At 40.8% G+C, this 17,993-nt stretch overlaps 1 protein-coding gene across 1 annotated transcript in view; it reads left to right on the top strand.

The window, feature by feature from the left end:
• The first annotated feature begins 17,338 nt into the window (after nt 1-17,338).
• Nucleotides 17,339-17,993, top strand: part of LOC140198774 (low-density lipoprotein receptor-related protein 2-like) — a 359,184-nt gene continuing 358,529 nt past the window's right edge. The window contains 2 exon segments of the mRNA XM_072259784.1: nt 17,339-17,364; nt 17,720-17,985. Coding sequence (XP_072115885.1) covers nt 17,339-17,364; nt 17,720-17,985 — 292 coding nt within the window.

Below are 17,993 nucleotides of genomic sequence, written 5' to 3'. Positions count from 1 at the left end.
TATCAAAGGAACCGGATTACAGGCAGCCAGATTAGTGAAAGTCGACCTGTACTAAAAACCCATTAAATAATTAGTGTGAATCAGTAGCTGTTTGAAGTAGTCTTTCTGTTCCCTACCCTTTACTAATGTTATATGCCAACTTTTATCATTTTTAGTTTTTTGCCTGTGAAGACTTTTTTTAAATCCAGAGGTTCTTTATGTATTTCTTTGCACTGGATGTGTCTAAGTATGGGATATGTAATGTTATAAATACATGTATATTTGTAAATTTTTAAGAGACTATGTCAATAATTTTACAATAGGTAAACTTGACTTATAATCAAGGTTGAAATTTGTGGAAATCTGAAGGTTGAGTTTATGCCACTGATTTCAAGTTTAGAAAGGCAATTCTGAATGTGCAAACTACTGAACTTGCTCTCTGAAGGAATTTGATAAAATCAATGTGGCTAATTGCATATAAAAAATAACATGAGCACACTGGAGTTATTTTTGAAATATTAAAAAAGTGAAACCTATATTCAATAGTCTGCTGATGATAGAAAGCTTAATGTGCGATCAAGATATACCCTGTTCACATTATCAAAATAGCCATTTATTTGAAAATAAAAGGTTCTGGGATTAGGAATAAAACATTGATAAATGTATTCTATTGCAATATTGGTTTATACTATTACTTCTCCAAATTAATCCTCAGAGTTGTTTACATTTTTTTCTTTTTGTATTATAAGATAAAACTACAAAATCCAAAGATATTGAAGTAATCCCACAGGCCGAAGACATCACAGCATTTTCTGAATAGAGATGATGTAAAAACGTTCCTACCCACCTGGTTTCCTTTCACCTTCCCCTCCCCCACCTTTTTATTCTGGTGTCTTCCTCACCATTCCAGTCCCAAAGAAGTGTCTTGGCCCAAAACGTCAACTGTTTATTCATGTCCAGAGATGCTGCCTGACCTGCTGAGTTCCTTCAGAACCTTATGTGTGACTCTTTAAAAATATACTTTTATTGATAAAACTACTCCAAGTTTAATGTATTTTTAAAATCACAAATAAAATATATGTCCTAGGAGCAGGAGAACATAACTCAACCACTCTTACCTGCTTAGCCAGTTAATAAGAACATGATTGATCCCTTTGTAATTTCTAAAACAGTCCTTCTGGGTATAAATATAGTGAATATTGCAACATATTCTTTGACTCAAATGAAAACCTGCCCTCTTTCAGTCAAGTTAATATCGAGAAGTTATTTTTCTCTACTTATTGAGATCCAGTGCGCAAGGGGCCCTTCCGGCCCTTTGAGCTGTACTGCCCAGCAACCCCCGATTCAACCCTAGCCCAATCACGGAACAATTTACAATGACTAATTAACCTACCAACCAATACATCTTTGGACTGTGGGAGGAAAATGGAACACCCGGAGGAAACTCATGCCGTCACAGTGAGGAGAATGTACAAACTGCACACAGGCAGTGGCAGGAATTGAACCCGGGCCACCTGTACGGTAAGGTGTTGTGCTACCACAAAGCTACTGTGCCATCCCACTACATGAATAGGAGATTTCCCTTTTTACTTGCCTGAAACTTGCATCATAATATTTGTACATTGAATTCTGTTTCTGAATTTCATAACTGGAGTCCTATATGCTTTTGTCACTAAAGTGTTTACTGAGGGGACACAAAATAGGAGTGAGGGGAATGGCTATGGAACAGATCCACAGAACATTGAAGCTTTCGAACAAATTATCCTGCATTGTTCATGAAAGCGAGCAGACATTAGTTTGAGGATAAATACACCTCAAATCATCGATTTATCTGCCTTCTCTAACAAATTCAATGCCACAGGTGGCAGTGGAGCCAAGTCATTGAGTACATTTAAGGCAGACGTTGATAGATTTTTGATTAGTTAGAACATGAAGGGATATGGGGAGAAAGTAGGAGATTGGGGCTGAGAGGGATAATGGATCAGCCATGATGAAATTATGGAGCAGACTTGATGGGCCGAATGGCCTAATTCTGCCCCAGTATCTGGTGGTCTTAAAAGAAGAAAAGATAACCAAGATATCAGGCTTTCCTTTAATTGCAAACACCTGCACAGAAAGTTAAAGGCAATTTTTTTTAAAAAACAGAAAAACTATACTAATTGATAGCAATAGATGTCGAGACTCTGATACGGATTACACTGAGAATACAAACTTTGCATGATCAATTCTAGAAGTGATGTGCTTTCCTGTCTTACAGATTTCAAGGAGTAATTGAGACAACTGTTCATCTTGCCTTACTTCACTGAACTACATTTACAAATGTAATTTTCCTGTAAATGGCCAAAACTAGCTACCTAAGTTTATTGTTCATTCCCTGCATGTCTACTCACCATTGATTGTTCTTGATGTGATGATAATGTTATATATTTTATGCTTTAAGAAATTGTAGAATCTTTTGTATGTTAATTTTCATGGATGATTTCTAGAGTGGAAGCTATATATGATGATTAGAAAAAATCTCACTGAAGTCTACTGCTGAATAAATCGAATAAAGTGCATTATTTTATCATATTTTGTTACTATTTAGTTATCTTGAAAGTAAAAGTTCTTTGAAAAATAATCGTTTGAAACATTATAATAGTTATATTATTTTGTCAGGATATTTCTTGTTGGATTAACTTCATACTGCAAAGCATATGTTTTGCAATGGATCAACAACTTGAATTTCGATACTTAATGCAGTACTGTGAAAAGTTGTGGGCATATATACATAGCAAAGCAGAGTGTTATGGCTGCTTTATCAGATATTGGGGATAAAACGCTGGTGTCAATATAAGTATCTTTGTGAGCAGAATTGAACAGCGAACTGAACAACACCAAGTGCAAAATTTAACTTTGTGATATTAGGGGTTTTTCCGATGACGGACAATTTTAAGTTGATTGTCACAGTTCCCTACCCAACTTCTATCATGAATAGCTCTGCTCAAAGACTGTTTCTCCCAGTTCCATCAGGGTGGAGGCTATGTAGCATCCGTGCCAGCACCAGAAGACCCCATCACAGTTACTTTCCCCAAGTGGTAAGGCTGATCAACACCTCCTCCCACAAACCCACCCCACCAAACCCACTACTGCACTACCTATCTCCTGTCACAGTCACCTTCTGTACTTTGTGTCACTTTATGTGCATGTCCATCTATGTATATAAAGTATCTTAAGCGTTTGTATTTATTGTGATTTTTTCCTATCATGTTCTTTATCTTAGTGTGTTTTTTTGTGCTGCATTGGATCCAGAGCAACAATTATTTTGCACTCCTTTGCACTTGTGGACTGGAAATGACATTAAACAGTCTTGAATCTTGAGAGGACTAGAATCACGGTTTGATGCAGACATCAGTAATTTTCCAGATACATCAGTTCTTCAGGAACATCACAGTTCTGCCGTTTATTCCTTCAAACATTTCATAGAATCATAGAGTTATAGGGTCATAGAAAAGTACAGCACAAAAACAGGCTCTTCAGCCCATCTAGTCTGAGCTGAGCCATTTAAACTGCCCGTTCCCATCAACCTGCACCCGGACCATAGCACTCCATACCCCTCCATGCACCTATGCAAACTTCTCTTAAACTTTGAAACTGAGCTGGCATGCACCACTTGCACTGGAAGCTCACCGCATATTCTCACGACCCTCTGTATGAGGAAGTTTCCCCTCATGTTCCCTTTAAACTTTTCACCTTTCACTCTTAACCCATGACCTCTAGTTGTAGTCCCATCCCACCTCAGAGGAAAAAGCCTGCTTACCTTTAGTCTATCTATACTCCTCATAGTTTTGTATTCCTCTATCAAATCTCCACTTAATCTTCTATAGTCCAAGGAATAAATTCCTAACCTACTCGATCTTTCCTTATAACTCAAGTCCTCTAGTCCCGGCAGCATCTTCGTAAATTTTCCCTGTACTGCTTATTGGTGGAAAATCATCAAGGTGGAATATTCAAGCTTGTAATGAGAATTAATGGGTGATCAATAATTAATTATGTACATGTAAAGAGGCTGGTGGACTTTAGTTCAAAGTTCAAAGTAAATTTATTATCAAAGCATATATATCTCACCATATAATATCCTGTTCTTGTGGACATTCACAGTAAGTACAAGAGACACAATAGAATCAGTGAAAAACTAAACAAACAAAGATGGACAAAGAACCAATGGGCAAGAGACAACAAACTCTGCAAACGCAGTACAAATAGAGAAATTAAAAATAATGAATGGATAGTATTGGGAACACAAGCTGAGAGTGAGCCCATAGGTTGTGGAACCAGTTCAGTGTTGGGATAAGTGAAGTTAGCCTCTCTGGTTCAAAAGCTTCATGGCTGAGGGGTAATAACTCTTCCTGAACCTGGTGGTGGAGGACTTGAGGCTCCTGCACCACCATTGTGATGGCATCAGTGAGAAGTGACCAAGGACTGGATAGTGGGAGTCCTTGATATCAGTTGCTGCTTTCCTGTGACAGCACTCCATGTGGATGTGCTGAATGGTAGAGAGGGCTTTACCCGTGATATAAATAAGCCAAGTGTGAGTGGTGTGGCTATTGTGGGAACAGCCGTTGCCCAAACGGACTCGGGTTAGAGTAGGGAGTTTGAAGCTTTGACGAGAAGAGATGGAGGCCATTTTGGATCAGGCAGTGTAGGAATGCGCCAGTGGTGGAGTCTAAAATCTGAGGTTTTGGCTCAGGTTTAGGCAAAGAGGCGCAGGTGTGTAGCACATAAGAACAGTTTAGGAATTTTTATAAAACTAAACATATACCAGATTACAAATGATAAAATAAAACAGGGATACTCCATCAGATGATATGTTGTTGCTGCATGATTTGGGAACTGGTGGAGGCATTCTACTTCCTAGTGAGCACATCTGCAGCAAGTGTTGGTGCTCCAGGAACTCAGGCTCAACGTTAATTACCTGGAGTCTGAGCTTCAAACACTGTGGCATACAGGGAAAAGGAGAGTTACCTGGACAGTGTGCTTAAGGAGGCAGTCTCACCTAGTAGATTAACTACTTTAAGTTTGGCTGTGAGGAAATAACAGGCAGGATGTGTAAGGAAGATGTTGTTTACTTGGATATTCAGAAGACCTCAGGAGATAAAGAGTGGGAATAAAGGGGGCCTCTTCTGTCTGGCTGCCAGTGTTGGGTCTGTTTCCTTTCATGGTGTATGTCAATAAACTGGATGGCGGAACTGATGGCTTTGTGGCCAAGGTTACAGACGATATGAAGAAAGGTGGAAGGGCAGATAGTGCTGCGAAAGCACTTGGATAGATTGGGAGAATGTAGCAGATGGTGAAATGCAGTTTAGGGAACACAAGAACACAAAATATAGGAGCAGGAGTAGGCCATCCAGCCCATCGAGCCTGCCCCACCATTCAATAAGATCATAGCTGATCTGTCCATAAACCCAGCTCCATCTACCTACCTTTTCCCCATAACCCTTAATTCCCTTACTATGTAAAAACCTATCTAACTGTTTCTTAAATATATTTAGTGAAGAAGCCTCAACTGCTTCGCTGGGCAGAGAATTCCACAGATTCACCACTCTCTGGGAAAAACGGTTTCTCTTCATCTCTGTCCTAAATCTTCTCCCCTGAATCTTGAGGCAATGTCCCCTAGTTCTAGTCTCATCTACCAATGGAAACAACTTACTACTTCTATCTTATCTATCCCTTTCAAAATTTTGTATGTTTCTATAAGATCCCCTCTCATTCTTCTGAATTCCAGAGAGTATAGTCCCAGGCGACTCGATCTTTCCTCATAGGTTAACCCCTTCATCTCTGGAATCAACCTGGTGAACCTCCTCTGCACTGCCTCCAAAGCCAGAATATCCTTCCTCAAGTATGGAGAACAGAACTGCACACAGTACTCCAGGTGTGGCCTCACCAGTACCCTGTACAGTTGCAGCATGACCTCCCTGCTCTTGAATTCAATCCCTCTACTTCTGTAGAAGGAATAAAAACTTAGACTATTTTCTAAACAGGAAGCAAATTCAGAAAGTAGAGATGTAAAGGGACTGGGAGTCCTCGTGCCAGATTCCTTAAGGTTAACTTATAGGTTGAGTCACTAGTAAGGAAGGTAAATGCAACATTTGCATTCATTTTTAAAGTAGAAAAATACTAAAGTGAGGATGTAGTGTTGGGGTGTTATAAGGCGTTTGGTCAGACTGCACTTGGAGAGCGAAAATAAACCAGTCATGATGGGATATGAATTCGGAGAAATTCTCCTGTCAGTTCGGAGAAAGAAGACAGATTGGGAGCGGGAGTGTAGAGGAAGCCTTTTTTGAATTTTTCGGTTTTTTTCATCGGCGTTGAGAGAGGCAGGACTGTGCAGGCGTGTGACGTCGGGGAGTGAAACGAGGAAGATTTAAAAGGAACACAGCCTTATATCTCAATCAGCGGGCAGCGTAGTTTGTGGGCAGTGGAGTGAGCCGGGAGCAGAGTGATATATAATCCAATTTACCACCCCATCACCCAGATCATTAATATATATTAGATATATATATATTGAGGAGATATGAAAGGATTTAGAAGGAATGGATTGGGACAACTTATTTTATGGGAAGGATGTAACAGAGAAATGGAGGTCATTTAAAGGTGAAATTTTGCGGGTACAGAATCTTTATGTTCCTGTTAGGTTGAAAGGAAAGGTTAAAAGTTTGAGAGAGCCATGGTTTTCAAGAGATATTAGAAACCTGGTTCAGAAAAAGAGAGGGATCTTCAATAAATATAGGCAGCTTGGAGTTAATGAGGTACTCGAGGAATATAAAGAATGTAAAAAGAACCTTAAGAAAGAAATTAGAAAAGCTAAAAGAAGATACGAGGCTGCTTTGGCAAGTAAGGTGAAAATAAATCCAAAGGGTTTCTACAGTTATGTTAATGGCAAAAGGATAGTGAGGGATAAAATTGGTCCCTTGGAGAATCAGAATGGACAGCTATGTGTGGAGTCAAAAGAGATGGGGGAGATTTTGAACAATTTCTTTCCTTCGGTATTCACTAAGGAGAAGGTTATTGAATTGTGTAAGGTAAGGGAAATAAGTAGGGTAGTTATGGAAAGTATGACAATTAAAAAAGAGGAAGTACTGGAAATTTTAAGGAATATAAAAGTGGATAAGTCTCCGGGTCCGGACAAGATATTTCCTAGGACCTTGAGGGAAGTTAGTGTAGAAATAGCAGGGGCTTTGACAGAAATATTTCAAATGTCATTAGAAACGGGGATGGTGCTGGAAGATTGGCGTGTTGCTCATGTGGTTCCATTGTTTAAAAAGGGTTCTAAGAGTAAACCTGGCAATTATCGGCCTGTGAGTTTGACATCATTGGTAGGTAAATTGATGGAAAGTATTCTTAAAGATGGTGTATATAATTTTCTGGATAGACAGGGTCTGATTAGGAACAGTCAACATGGATTTGTGCATGGAAGGTCATGTTTGACAAATCTTATTGAATTTTTTGATGAGGTTACTAAGAAAGTTGACGAGGCTAAAATGGTGGATGTTGTCCATATGGACTTCAGTAAGGCCTTTGACAAGGTTCCACATGGAAGATTAGTTAGGAAGGTTCAATCATTAGGCATTAATATGGAAGTAGTAAAATGGATTCAGTAGTGGCCAGATGGGAGACACCAGAGGGTGGTGGTGGATAACTGTGTGTCTGTTTGGAGGACGGTGTGTAGTGGTGTGCCTCAGGGATCTGTACTGGGTCCAATATAGTTTGTAATATATATTAATGATCTGGATGATGGGGTGGTAAATTGGATTAGTAAGTATGCAGATGATACTAAGATAGGTGGTGTTGTGGATGTTGAGGTAGGTTTTCAAAACTTGCAGAGAGATTTAGGACAGTTAGAAGAGTGGGCTGAAAGATGGCAGATGTAGTTTAATGCTGAAAAATGTGAGGTGCTACATTTTGGTAGGACTAATCAAAATAGGACATACGTGGTAAATGGTAAGGCTAGGGAGGAGCCAATGAGCTGAAAAGACAGAAAGCATTTCTCATCAGGCAGTGAGCTCCAGAGTTTGCTCAGATCCAGATCTCAGCAGAACAGTTGTCCTGTTCTAAAGAGTCAATTAATTTATTTGTTGAAGATTGTGCAAAGCCAGTTGGAATGTATGATGACTGACATCCTGAATCTGGACAGACTGTATTGATGATTTCACAACTATAGTTCATGAAGAAGTGTAATACCTATGGACATGCCAGCAGGAAGGCTTCTCCCAACTCTTTAAACACCATCCTGTATTATTTTGGGAACGTAATCATTCCACCACTGGTGGTTAGAATTTGGATGTCAAAGTCGTAGCTTTTGGAATTCTCTCCTTGCGCCTCTCTTTTACCCCTCCTTTCTCTTTAAAACATTCTTCACAAAGGCTACCAGTTTGTTCAAGCATTTATTTACTGTACTTGATTTCCACTTACATTTATCAGTGACAATAGAAAAATCATGCTCATTTGAAGTGATCTGATAGATTTTGTTCCAGTTAAGGTGCTCAGTCAAACAGTATCCATCATCAGGGATCACCCATGCTCTCTTCTCACTGCTGCCATCAGGAAGAAGATACAGGAGGCTCAGGAATCACAGCACCAGGTTCATAGAAACATAGAAACATAGAAAATAGGTGCAGGAGCAGACCATTTGGCCCTTCGAGCCTGCACCGCCATTTATTATGATCATGGCTGATCTTCCAACTCAGAACCCTGCACCAGCCTTTCCTCCATACCCCCTGATCCCCGTAGCCACAAGGGCCATATCTAACTCCCTCTTAAATATAGCCAATGAACTGGCCTCAACTGTTTCCTGTGGCAGAGAATTCCACAGATTCACCACCCTCTGTGTGAAGAAGTTTTTCCTAATCTCGGTCCTAAAAGGCTTCCCCTTTATCCTCAAACTGTGACCCCTCGTTCTGGACTTCCCCAACATCAGGAACAACCTTCCTGCATCTAGCCTGTCCAGTCCCTTTAGGATTTTATACGTTTCAATCAAATCCCCCCTCAATCTTCTAAATTCCAACGAATACAAGCCCAGTTCATCCAGTCTTTCTTCATGTGAAAGTCCTGCCATCCCAGGAATCAATCTGGTGAACCTTCTTTGTACTCCCTCTATGGCAAGGATGTCTTTCCTCAGATTAGGGGACCAAAACTGCACACAATACTCCAGGTGTGGTCTCACCAAGGCCTTGTACAACTGCAGTAGTACCTCCCTGCTCCTGTACTCGAATCCTCTCACTATAAATGCCAGCATACCATTTGCCTTTTTCACTGCCTGCTGTACCTGCATGCCCACTTTCAATGACTGGTGTATAATGACACCCAGGTCTCGTTGCACCTCCCCTTTTTCTAATCGGCCACCATTCAGATAATAATCTGTTTTCCTGTTCTTGCCACCAAAGTGGATAACCTCATATTTATCCACATTAAATTGCATCTGCCATGAATTTGCTCACTCACCTAACCTATCCAAGTCATGCTACATCCTCTTAGCATCCTCCTCACTGCTAACACTGCCGCCCAGCTTCGTGTCATCCGCAAACTTGGAGATGCTGCATTTAATTCCCTCGTCTAAGTCATTAATATATATTATAAACAACTGGGGTCCCAGCACTGAGCCTTGCAGTACCCCACTAGTCACTGCCTGCCATTCTGAAAAGGTCCTGTTTATTCCCACTCTTTGCTTCCTGTCTGCCAACCAACTCTCTATCCACATCAATACCTTACCCCCAACACCGTGTGCTTTAAGTTTGCACACTAATCTCCTGTGTGGGACCTTGTCAAAAGCCTTTTGAAAATCCAAATATACCACATCCACTGGTTCTTCCCTTATCCACTCTACTAGTTACATCCTCAAAAAATTCTGAGATTCATCATACATGATTTTCCTTTCACAAATCCATGCTGACTTTGTCCGATGATTTCACCGCTTTCCAAATATACTGTTATCACATCTTTGATTACTGACTCTAGCATTTTCCCCACCACCGATGTCAGGCTAACCGGTCTATAATTCCCCAGTTTCTCTCTCTCTCCTTTTTTAAAAAGTGGGGTTACATTTGCCACCCTCCAATCCTCAGGAACTAATCCAGAACCTAAAGAGTTTTGAAAAATTATGACTAATGCATCCACTATTTCTTGGGCTACTTCCTTAAGCACTCTGGGATGCAGACCATCTGGCCCTAGGGATTTATCTGCCTTTAATCCCTTCAATTCACCTAACACCACTTCTCTACTAACATGTATTTCCCTCAGTTCCTCCATCTCACTAGACCCTCGGTCCCCTACTATTTCCGGAAGATTATTTACGTCCTCCTTAGTGAAGACAGAACCAAAGTAGTTATTCAATTGGTTTGCCATGTCCTTGTTCCCTATGATCAATTCACCTGTTTCTGACTGTAAGGGACCTACATTTGTCTTAACCAATCTTTTTCTTTTCACCTATCTATAAAAGCTTTTACAGTCAGTTCTTATGTTCCCTGCCAGCTTTCTCTCATAATCTTTTTTCCCTTTCCTAATTAAGCCCTTTGTCCTCCTCTGCTGGACTCTGAATTTCTCCCAGTCCTCAGGTGTGCCACTTTTTCTGGCTAATTTGTATGTTTATTCTTTGGAATTGATAGTATCCCTAATTTCCCTTGTCAGCCACGGGTGCACTACCTTCCTTGATTTATTCTTTTGCCAAACTGGGATGAACAATTGTTGTAGTTCATCCATGCGATCTTTAAATGCTTGCCATTGCATATCCACCGACAACCCTTTAAGTGTCATTTGCCAGTCTATCTTAGCTAATTCACGTCTCATACCTTCAAAGTTATCCTTCCTTAAATTCAGAATCTTTGTTACTGAATTAACTATATCACTCTCCATCTTAATGAAGAATTCCACCATATTATGGTCACTCTTATCCAAGGGGCCTCACATGACAAGACTGCTAACTAACCCTTCCTCATTGCTCAATACCCAGTCTAGAATGGCCTGCTCTCTAGTTGGTTCCTCGACATGTTGGTTCAGAAAACCATCTCACATACATTCCAAGAAATCCTCTTTCTCAGCACCCTTACCAATTTGGTTCACCCAATCTATATGTAGATTGAAGTCACCCATTATAACTGCTGTCCCTTTATTGCACACATTTCTAATTTCCCGCTTAATGCCATCCCCAACCTTGCTACTACTGTTAGGTGGCCTGTACACAACTCCCACCAGCGCTTTCTGCCCCTTAGTGTTATGTAGCTCTAACCATATCGATTCCACATCCTCCCGGCTAATGTCCTTCCTTTCTATTGTGTTAATCTCCTCTCTAACCAGCAATGCCACCCTACCTCCTTTCCTTTCATGTCTATCCCTCCTGAATATTGAATATCCCTGAATGTTGAGCTCCCATCCTTGGTCACCTTGGAGCCATGTCTCTGTGATCCCAACTATATCATAGTCATTAATAACTATCTGCACATTCAATTCATCCACCTTGTTACGAATGCTCCTTGCATTGACACATGAAGCCTTCAGGCTTGCTTTTACAACACTCTTAGCCCTTATAACATTATGTTGAAAAGTGGCCCTTTTTGATTTTTGCCCTGGATTTGCCAGCCTGCCACTTTTACTTTTCACCTTACTACTTTTTGCTTCTACCCTCATTTTACACCCCTCTGTCTCTCTGTACTTGTTCCCATCCCCCTGCCACATTAGCTTAAATCCTCCTGAACAACAGTAGCAAACACTCCCCATAGGACATTGGTTCCAGTCCAGCCCAGGTGCAGACCGTCCTGTTTGTACCGGTCCCACCTCCTCCAGAACTGGTTCCAATGCCCCAGAAATTTGAATCCCTCCCCCTTGCACCATTTTTCAAGCCATGTATTCATCTGAAATATCCTATTTCTACTCTGACTTGCACGTGGCACTGGTAGTAATCCAGAGATTATTACCTTTGTGGTCCTACTTTTTAGTTTATCTCCTAACTCCCTAAATTCACCTTGTAGAACCTCATCCCGTTTTTCCCTATATCTTTGGTACCTATGTGCACCACAACCACTGGCTGTTCACCCTCCCACTCCAGAATGTCCTGCAGCTGCTCAGAGACATCCTTAACCCTTGCACCAGGGAGGCAACATACCCTCCTGGAGTCTCATTTGTGGCCGCAGAAATGCCTATCTATTTCCCTTACAATCGAATCCCCTATCGCTATAGCTCTCCCACTCCTTCTCCTTCCCTCCGGTGCCACAGAGCCACCCATGGTGCCATGAACTCGGCTGCTGCTGCCTTCCCCTGACAAGACATCTCCCCCAACAGTATCCAAAACAGTATATCTGTTTAGGAGGGAGATGACCTCAGGGGACTCCTGCACTACCTGCCAACTGCTACGCTGTTTAGTGGCCACCCATTCCCTTTCTGCCTGTGTTGCCTGTACCTGCGGTGTGGCCAACTCGCTGAACGTGCTATTCACGGCTTTCTCAGCATCGCGGATGCTCCAGTATGAATCCAATCGCAGCTCCAGCTGCTCAATGCGGTCTGCCAGAAGCTGCAGCTGAACACATTTCCTGCACACGTAGTCGTCAGGGACACTGGAAGTATCCCTGATTTCCCACATGCTGCAAGAGGAACAAACCACGGGGCCGATCTCAGCTGTCATGACCAACCCAATACACTACAGCCTCACCGCCTTCCTTGCTTCAAATAAAATACCGCTGCAGACCGTTCTCCTTCTAAAGAAACTTACCCGGCCTTACCTCACTTGGAGTGAAGCTCGTCCTCAGCCTCTGCTCGCCGAAGCCTCTCGAGACAAAGCCTTCCTACTCTGTCTCCCTCTACTCCGTCACCCGCTCCATTAAACTGCTCTCTTTTAAATACTCCCGCTGCTTCACGGACCGACACACGCGTTTGCGCAGTCCTGTCCCGATCAACTGCCGAAAAAAATGGCCGACTTCCAAAAACTGCTCTCTTTTAAATACTCCCGCTGCCTCACAGACCGACTTACACGCGTTTGCACAGTCCTGTCCTGATCAACCGCCAAGAAAAATGGTTGACTTCCACAAACTGCTCTCTTTTAAATACTCTCGCTACCTCACGGACCGACTTACACGCACTTGCACAGTCCTGTCCTGATCAACCGCCAAGAAAAATGGCTGACTTCCACAAACTGCTCTCTTTTAAATACTCTCGCTGCCTCACGGACCGACTTACATGCGCTTGCGCTGTCCTGTCCCAATCAACCGCCAAAAAAACTTTTTTACAAGATCACTCTACTTTTTTACTAACTGGGGGGAGGGAAAGAAAACGCAGACAGAGCGGTCAGTAGCTTTGAACTCTATCGTAGATCGCTTGCCTTTTTCGGGCTTCCGGGTGTTGTTGGGTGGGTTTAGAGTTAGGAGTTTTTCCCCATTGGGTGGTTTCGGAGCATGGGTGTTTTTTATGTGGTTGTATTCTTCATCACCGCCATTCTGATCATCCCGTATTGGTGTGTGCTCTGCGCATGTATAAAGTAGAATAAAATTATAGTATGGTATTTAAACAGATTAATATAATAAGTTGGAATGTACGTGGTTGGAATTATCCTAGTAAATGAAAAAAAGACTTAAAATTATTAACCAATTCCAACCTGATATAATTTTTGCTCAAGAGACACATATCAGGGCGGGAGATCAAAATAGATTTTTTGGATGGTGGAATGGTTTGCAATTCCACTCTACTTCTCAGAGTAAAACAAAAGGTGTGTCTATTTTTATTAAACCTAATATATTTATTCAAGAGAATATTGAATCAGATTCTAATGGTAGATTTTTAATTGTTAAAGGAACAATTTGTAACAGAAAAGATGTTTTGGTTAATTTGTATGGTCCTAACTTAGATGATCCTTCTTTTTTAAAAAAGGTATTTGCTTTACTGCCCGATTTAAGTGAATATATGCTGATAATGGGCGGGGATTTTAACTGCTACTTAAATCCTATGATTGATAAGAGCTCAACCAATCAGCGACTTCCAAATCGATCCACATCACTTATTAATTCCTTTTTGATTGATTTTGGGTTGATTGATTTGTGGAGGTATCTTCATCCCAATAATAGAGAATATTCTTTCTTCTCACATGTTTATAAAAATATTCGAGGATCGATTATATTATAATCGATCCCTGCTTCTTGCCTAGTGTTAAAACTTGCGAATATGAAGCTATTGCTATATCTGATCATGCGCTTCTGAGTTTGTCTTTCGAATTTGATGATGTCATTCTTGTCCACCCACCTTGGCACATGTCTCAGACATTATTGCAAAACTCTGACTTTGTCAGTTTCATTGAAACCCAGATAAAAGAATTTTTGCTTTTTAATGATATAGGGGGTATGTCTAAATTAATTATATGGGATACATTTAAAGCATTTTTACATGGTCAGATTATTTCTTATTCAGTTAAACTTAAAAAAACAGATTAAAGCAGAATTAGATAGAATTTCAAAACAAATTAAAGATTTAGATAATATCTATGCAATTTCCCCTAGTCCTGATTTATTTAAACAAAGGGTGGAACTTTAATCACAACATAACCTGTCATTAACTCATCCCATTCAAGGATATTTGCTTAAGTTAAAGAGCCAATTTTATATGTCTGGAGATAAAAATAATAAACTGCTCGCATCTCAATTAAAAATGGCTGCAGCCAAAAGGCAAATCATGAAAATTCGTAGGAAAGATGGTACCTTGGCTCAGGAATATGAAGAAATTAATAAGATTTTTCAAGATTTTTATGCTGAACTTTATAAATCTCAAAGTCCATTCGATTCCTCTGAAATGAATGCTTTTTTACGAGACATTGTCTTTCCTAAAATCTCGGCTGAGGATCAAAAAACTCTTGATGCTCAAATCACTGAAGCTGAAATTCATTAAGCTATTTTTTCAATGCAATCTGGTAAGGCCCTGGGACTTGATGGCTATCCTGTAGCATTTTATAAAAAATTTGGGAAGTTGTTTTCTCTGCATATGTTGGAAATGTTTAAGGATTCTTTTGTGAAAGGTGACTTACCCTGTACTTTTTATGAGGCATTACTGAACGCTAAGATTTTGTCAAAGGTAATGGCCAATCGGTTGGAGAATATTTTGGGTAAAATTATTTTTAAAGATCAAACAGGCTTTATAAAGGATCCACTGTAATTTGCCTGTCACCACAATAGGTCTATTGAAGATGCAATTTCAATGGTTCTTCGCACGGCCTTCCATCACCTGGACATTACAAACACTTAGGTTAGGATGTTGCTGGTTGACTATAGCTTAGCGTGTAATACCATCATTCCCACAGACCTGATCGATAAGCTACAAACCCTGGGCCTCCGTACCTCCCTCTGCAATTGGATCCTTGACTTCCTAACCGGAAGACAACAATCTGAGCGGATTGGTGATAATACCTCCTCCTCGCTGACAATCAGCACTAGTGCACCACAGAGATGTGTGCTTAGCCCACTGCTCTACTCCCTCTGTACTGTGTGGCTAGGTATAGCTCAAATGGCGTCTGTAAGTTTCCTGATGATCCAGTTGTTGGTAGAATCTCAGATAGAGATGAGAGGAGAGAGATAGACCAGCTAGTTGAGTAGTGACAGCAACAACTTTGCAATCAATTTCAATCAGACAAAAGAGCTGATTGTGGACTTCAGGAAGGGTAAGATGAGGGAACACAAACCAATCCTCACAGAGATAGTAGAAGCGGAAATAGTGAGCAATTTGAAGTTCCAAGCTGTCAAGATCTCTAAGGATCTAACCCGGTCCCAACATATCAAAACAGCTTCAAGATTGATAGCATTGCATTTTTAGTGTTTTTTTCTCTCATTGTTTACAAATTCAGTACATGTATATTAATAATATACATGTACTGAAATAAAGGTCTGATTTTATTTCCTAAAATTATAATGTACTATTGACAAAATATAACAATGTATGGATATTGTTGATGTGTTTTGTGACTATTTTCTGTGCACTCAGAAAGTGTCTATAGGTAAAACAGGTGAAGCACTATTTTTACACAATGTGTTTTAGCATCTTATTAATTTAATGTGGAATAGCCCTTTCCAACACTGATCTGCGCTGCCTAATTTTATCCTAGCCTAATCACACTTCAGTTTTTTGCAATGACCGATTAATCTACCAACCAATATGTGTTTGGACTGTGGGAGGAAACCAAAGCACCTGGAGGAAACCCACGCAGTCATGGGGAGAACGTACAAACTCCTTACAGGCCGTTGCGGGAATTGAAGCCCAATTGTCTGTACTGTAAAGCATTCTGCTAACCACTACGCTACCGTGACAGCCCACTATTACTTCCTGAGAATTGTACTGAAGTCTCAGTCTTAATTGAATGCTTATATATCTGGAGTCAGAACTTCACAACATTGTGAATCATAAACACCAGACTGCCATTGAGATGAGGTTTATACTTGACCTTATCAGACATCTTGTATGTTCCACAAGGTTATTCGGTATCTTGTAAATTAATTAGATATCTTTAACTTACTGTTCATTACACCAGGTAGGAGGCAAAGAGTGGGATCAAGGAGGCCTTTTCTGGTGGCTGCAGTGACCAGTGGGGTGCTGCAGGGGTCAGTGCTGAGACAGCTTCTTTTCACATTGTCAATGATCTGGATGAAGGAATTGATGGTTTGTGGCCAGGTTTGCAGACAATACGAAGATAGGTGGGGGGGGGGCAGGTAGGAGGGAGTCTGCAGAAGGACATAGACAGATTGGAGAAACGGGTAAAGAAGTGACAGAATATAATGTAGGAAAGATTTTGACAGAAGGAATAAAAACAGACTATTTTGTAATGGGGAGTAAATTCAAATATCAGAGATGCAGGGTCACTTGGGAGTTCTCGTACAGAATTCACTCAATGTCAGCTGGCAGGTTGAGTCAGTGGTAAGGAAGGCAAATACACTGTTGGCATTTATTTCAAGAGGTGTAGAATACAAAAGGAAGCATGTAATGCTCAGGCTTTATAAGACATTGGTCAGACTACACTTGAAGAATTGTGAGTAGTTTTGGGCCCCTTATCCAAGAAAAGATGTGCTGGCATTAGAGAGAGTCCAGAGGGGGTTCACCAGAATGATCCCAGGACTGACTGTGTTTAGGGCATCTTTGAAGATCCTCCATCTCCATCTGTATAGAAGAATTCTTCATTGCTATTTCCATAATAATTGTTATTGTTTTTGACCATCAGGGTTGTTATCCTTGAACTGAACCCCTGAACTTGGTGGACCACTCCTAGTCTGGCCTCTACCCTTTGACCTGTTTGACATGGGAGACTCTACCAAAAGCCAAAGCCTAAAGTCCTGACACCAGCCAACATAGCTGTCTGGGTTATTGAGACATGCGGGCCTCCAAACCTTACGACAAGTCGGTGGTCCTCTTGGAGGAGATATCTTTAAGTTTCTGCATTCTTTACTATTCTCACATTATGAGATTATTCTTAATCCCTAGATCAGCCACCTGTTGTTTCATTCAGTTTCAACATAAAAAAGTATAACAAATTGGTTCAAAGCTCAGATGCTCAGAATAACAACACATTTTTACAGGGTCTCACTGTAGGGGCTATAATCTTGGAATTAAATCAAATTAAACACAAAACACTTTCTAAACTAACCACTAGGCCACCATGCCTCCCCATATCTTGTGTATGTAACCTGTGAACAGGAACTTTTACTGACTTACTCACTTAAGCAAAGTCATGTTTTGATACATATTTCTGAAGGCTGTTGTCTTATTTCTGTGTATTAGATACTACATGTTCTTCATCGGCCTTTACATGTACAAATCTCCAATGCATTCCAAATTACTGGAGATGTGACGGACAAAACGATTGCTCTGATGGAAGTGATGAACAGGAATGTCCAACCCATGGGCCCAGCACTTGTGCAACAGACTACTTCACCTGTGCTAATTCCTACTGCGTCCCTAAGAGATGGGTATGCGACACGGACAATGACTGTGGGGATGGCTCAGATGAGCTGAGCTGTAGTGAGTAT

The sequence above is a fragment of the Mobula birostris genome, chromosome 6 (genome assembly GCF_030028105.1).
Source record: "Mobula birostris isolate sMobBir1 chromosome 6, sMobBir1.hap1, whole genome shotgun sequence".
NCBI classification, from domain to species: Eukaryota; Metazoa; Chordata; class Chondrichthyes; order Myliobatiformes; family Myliobatidae; genus Mobula; species Mobula birostris.
This window is presented reverse-complemented; position numbering and strand designations above follow the sequence as displayed.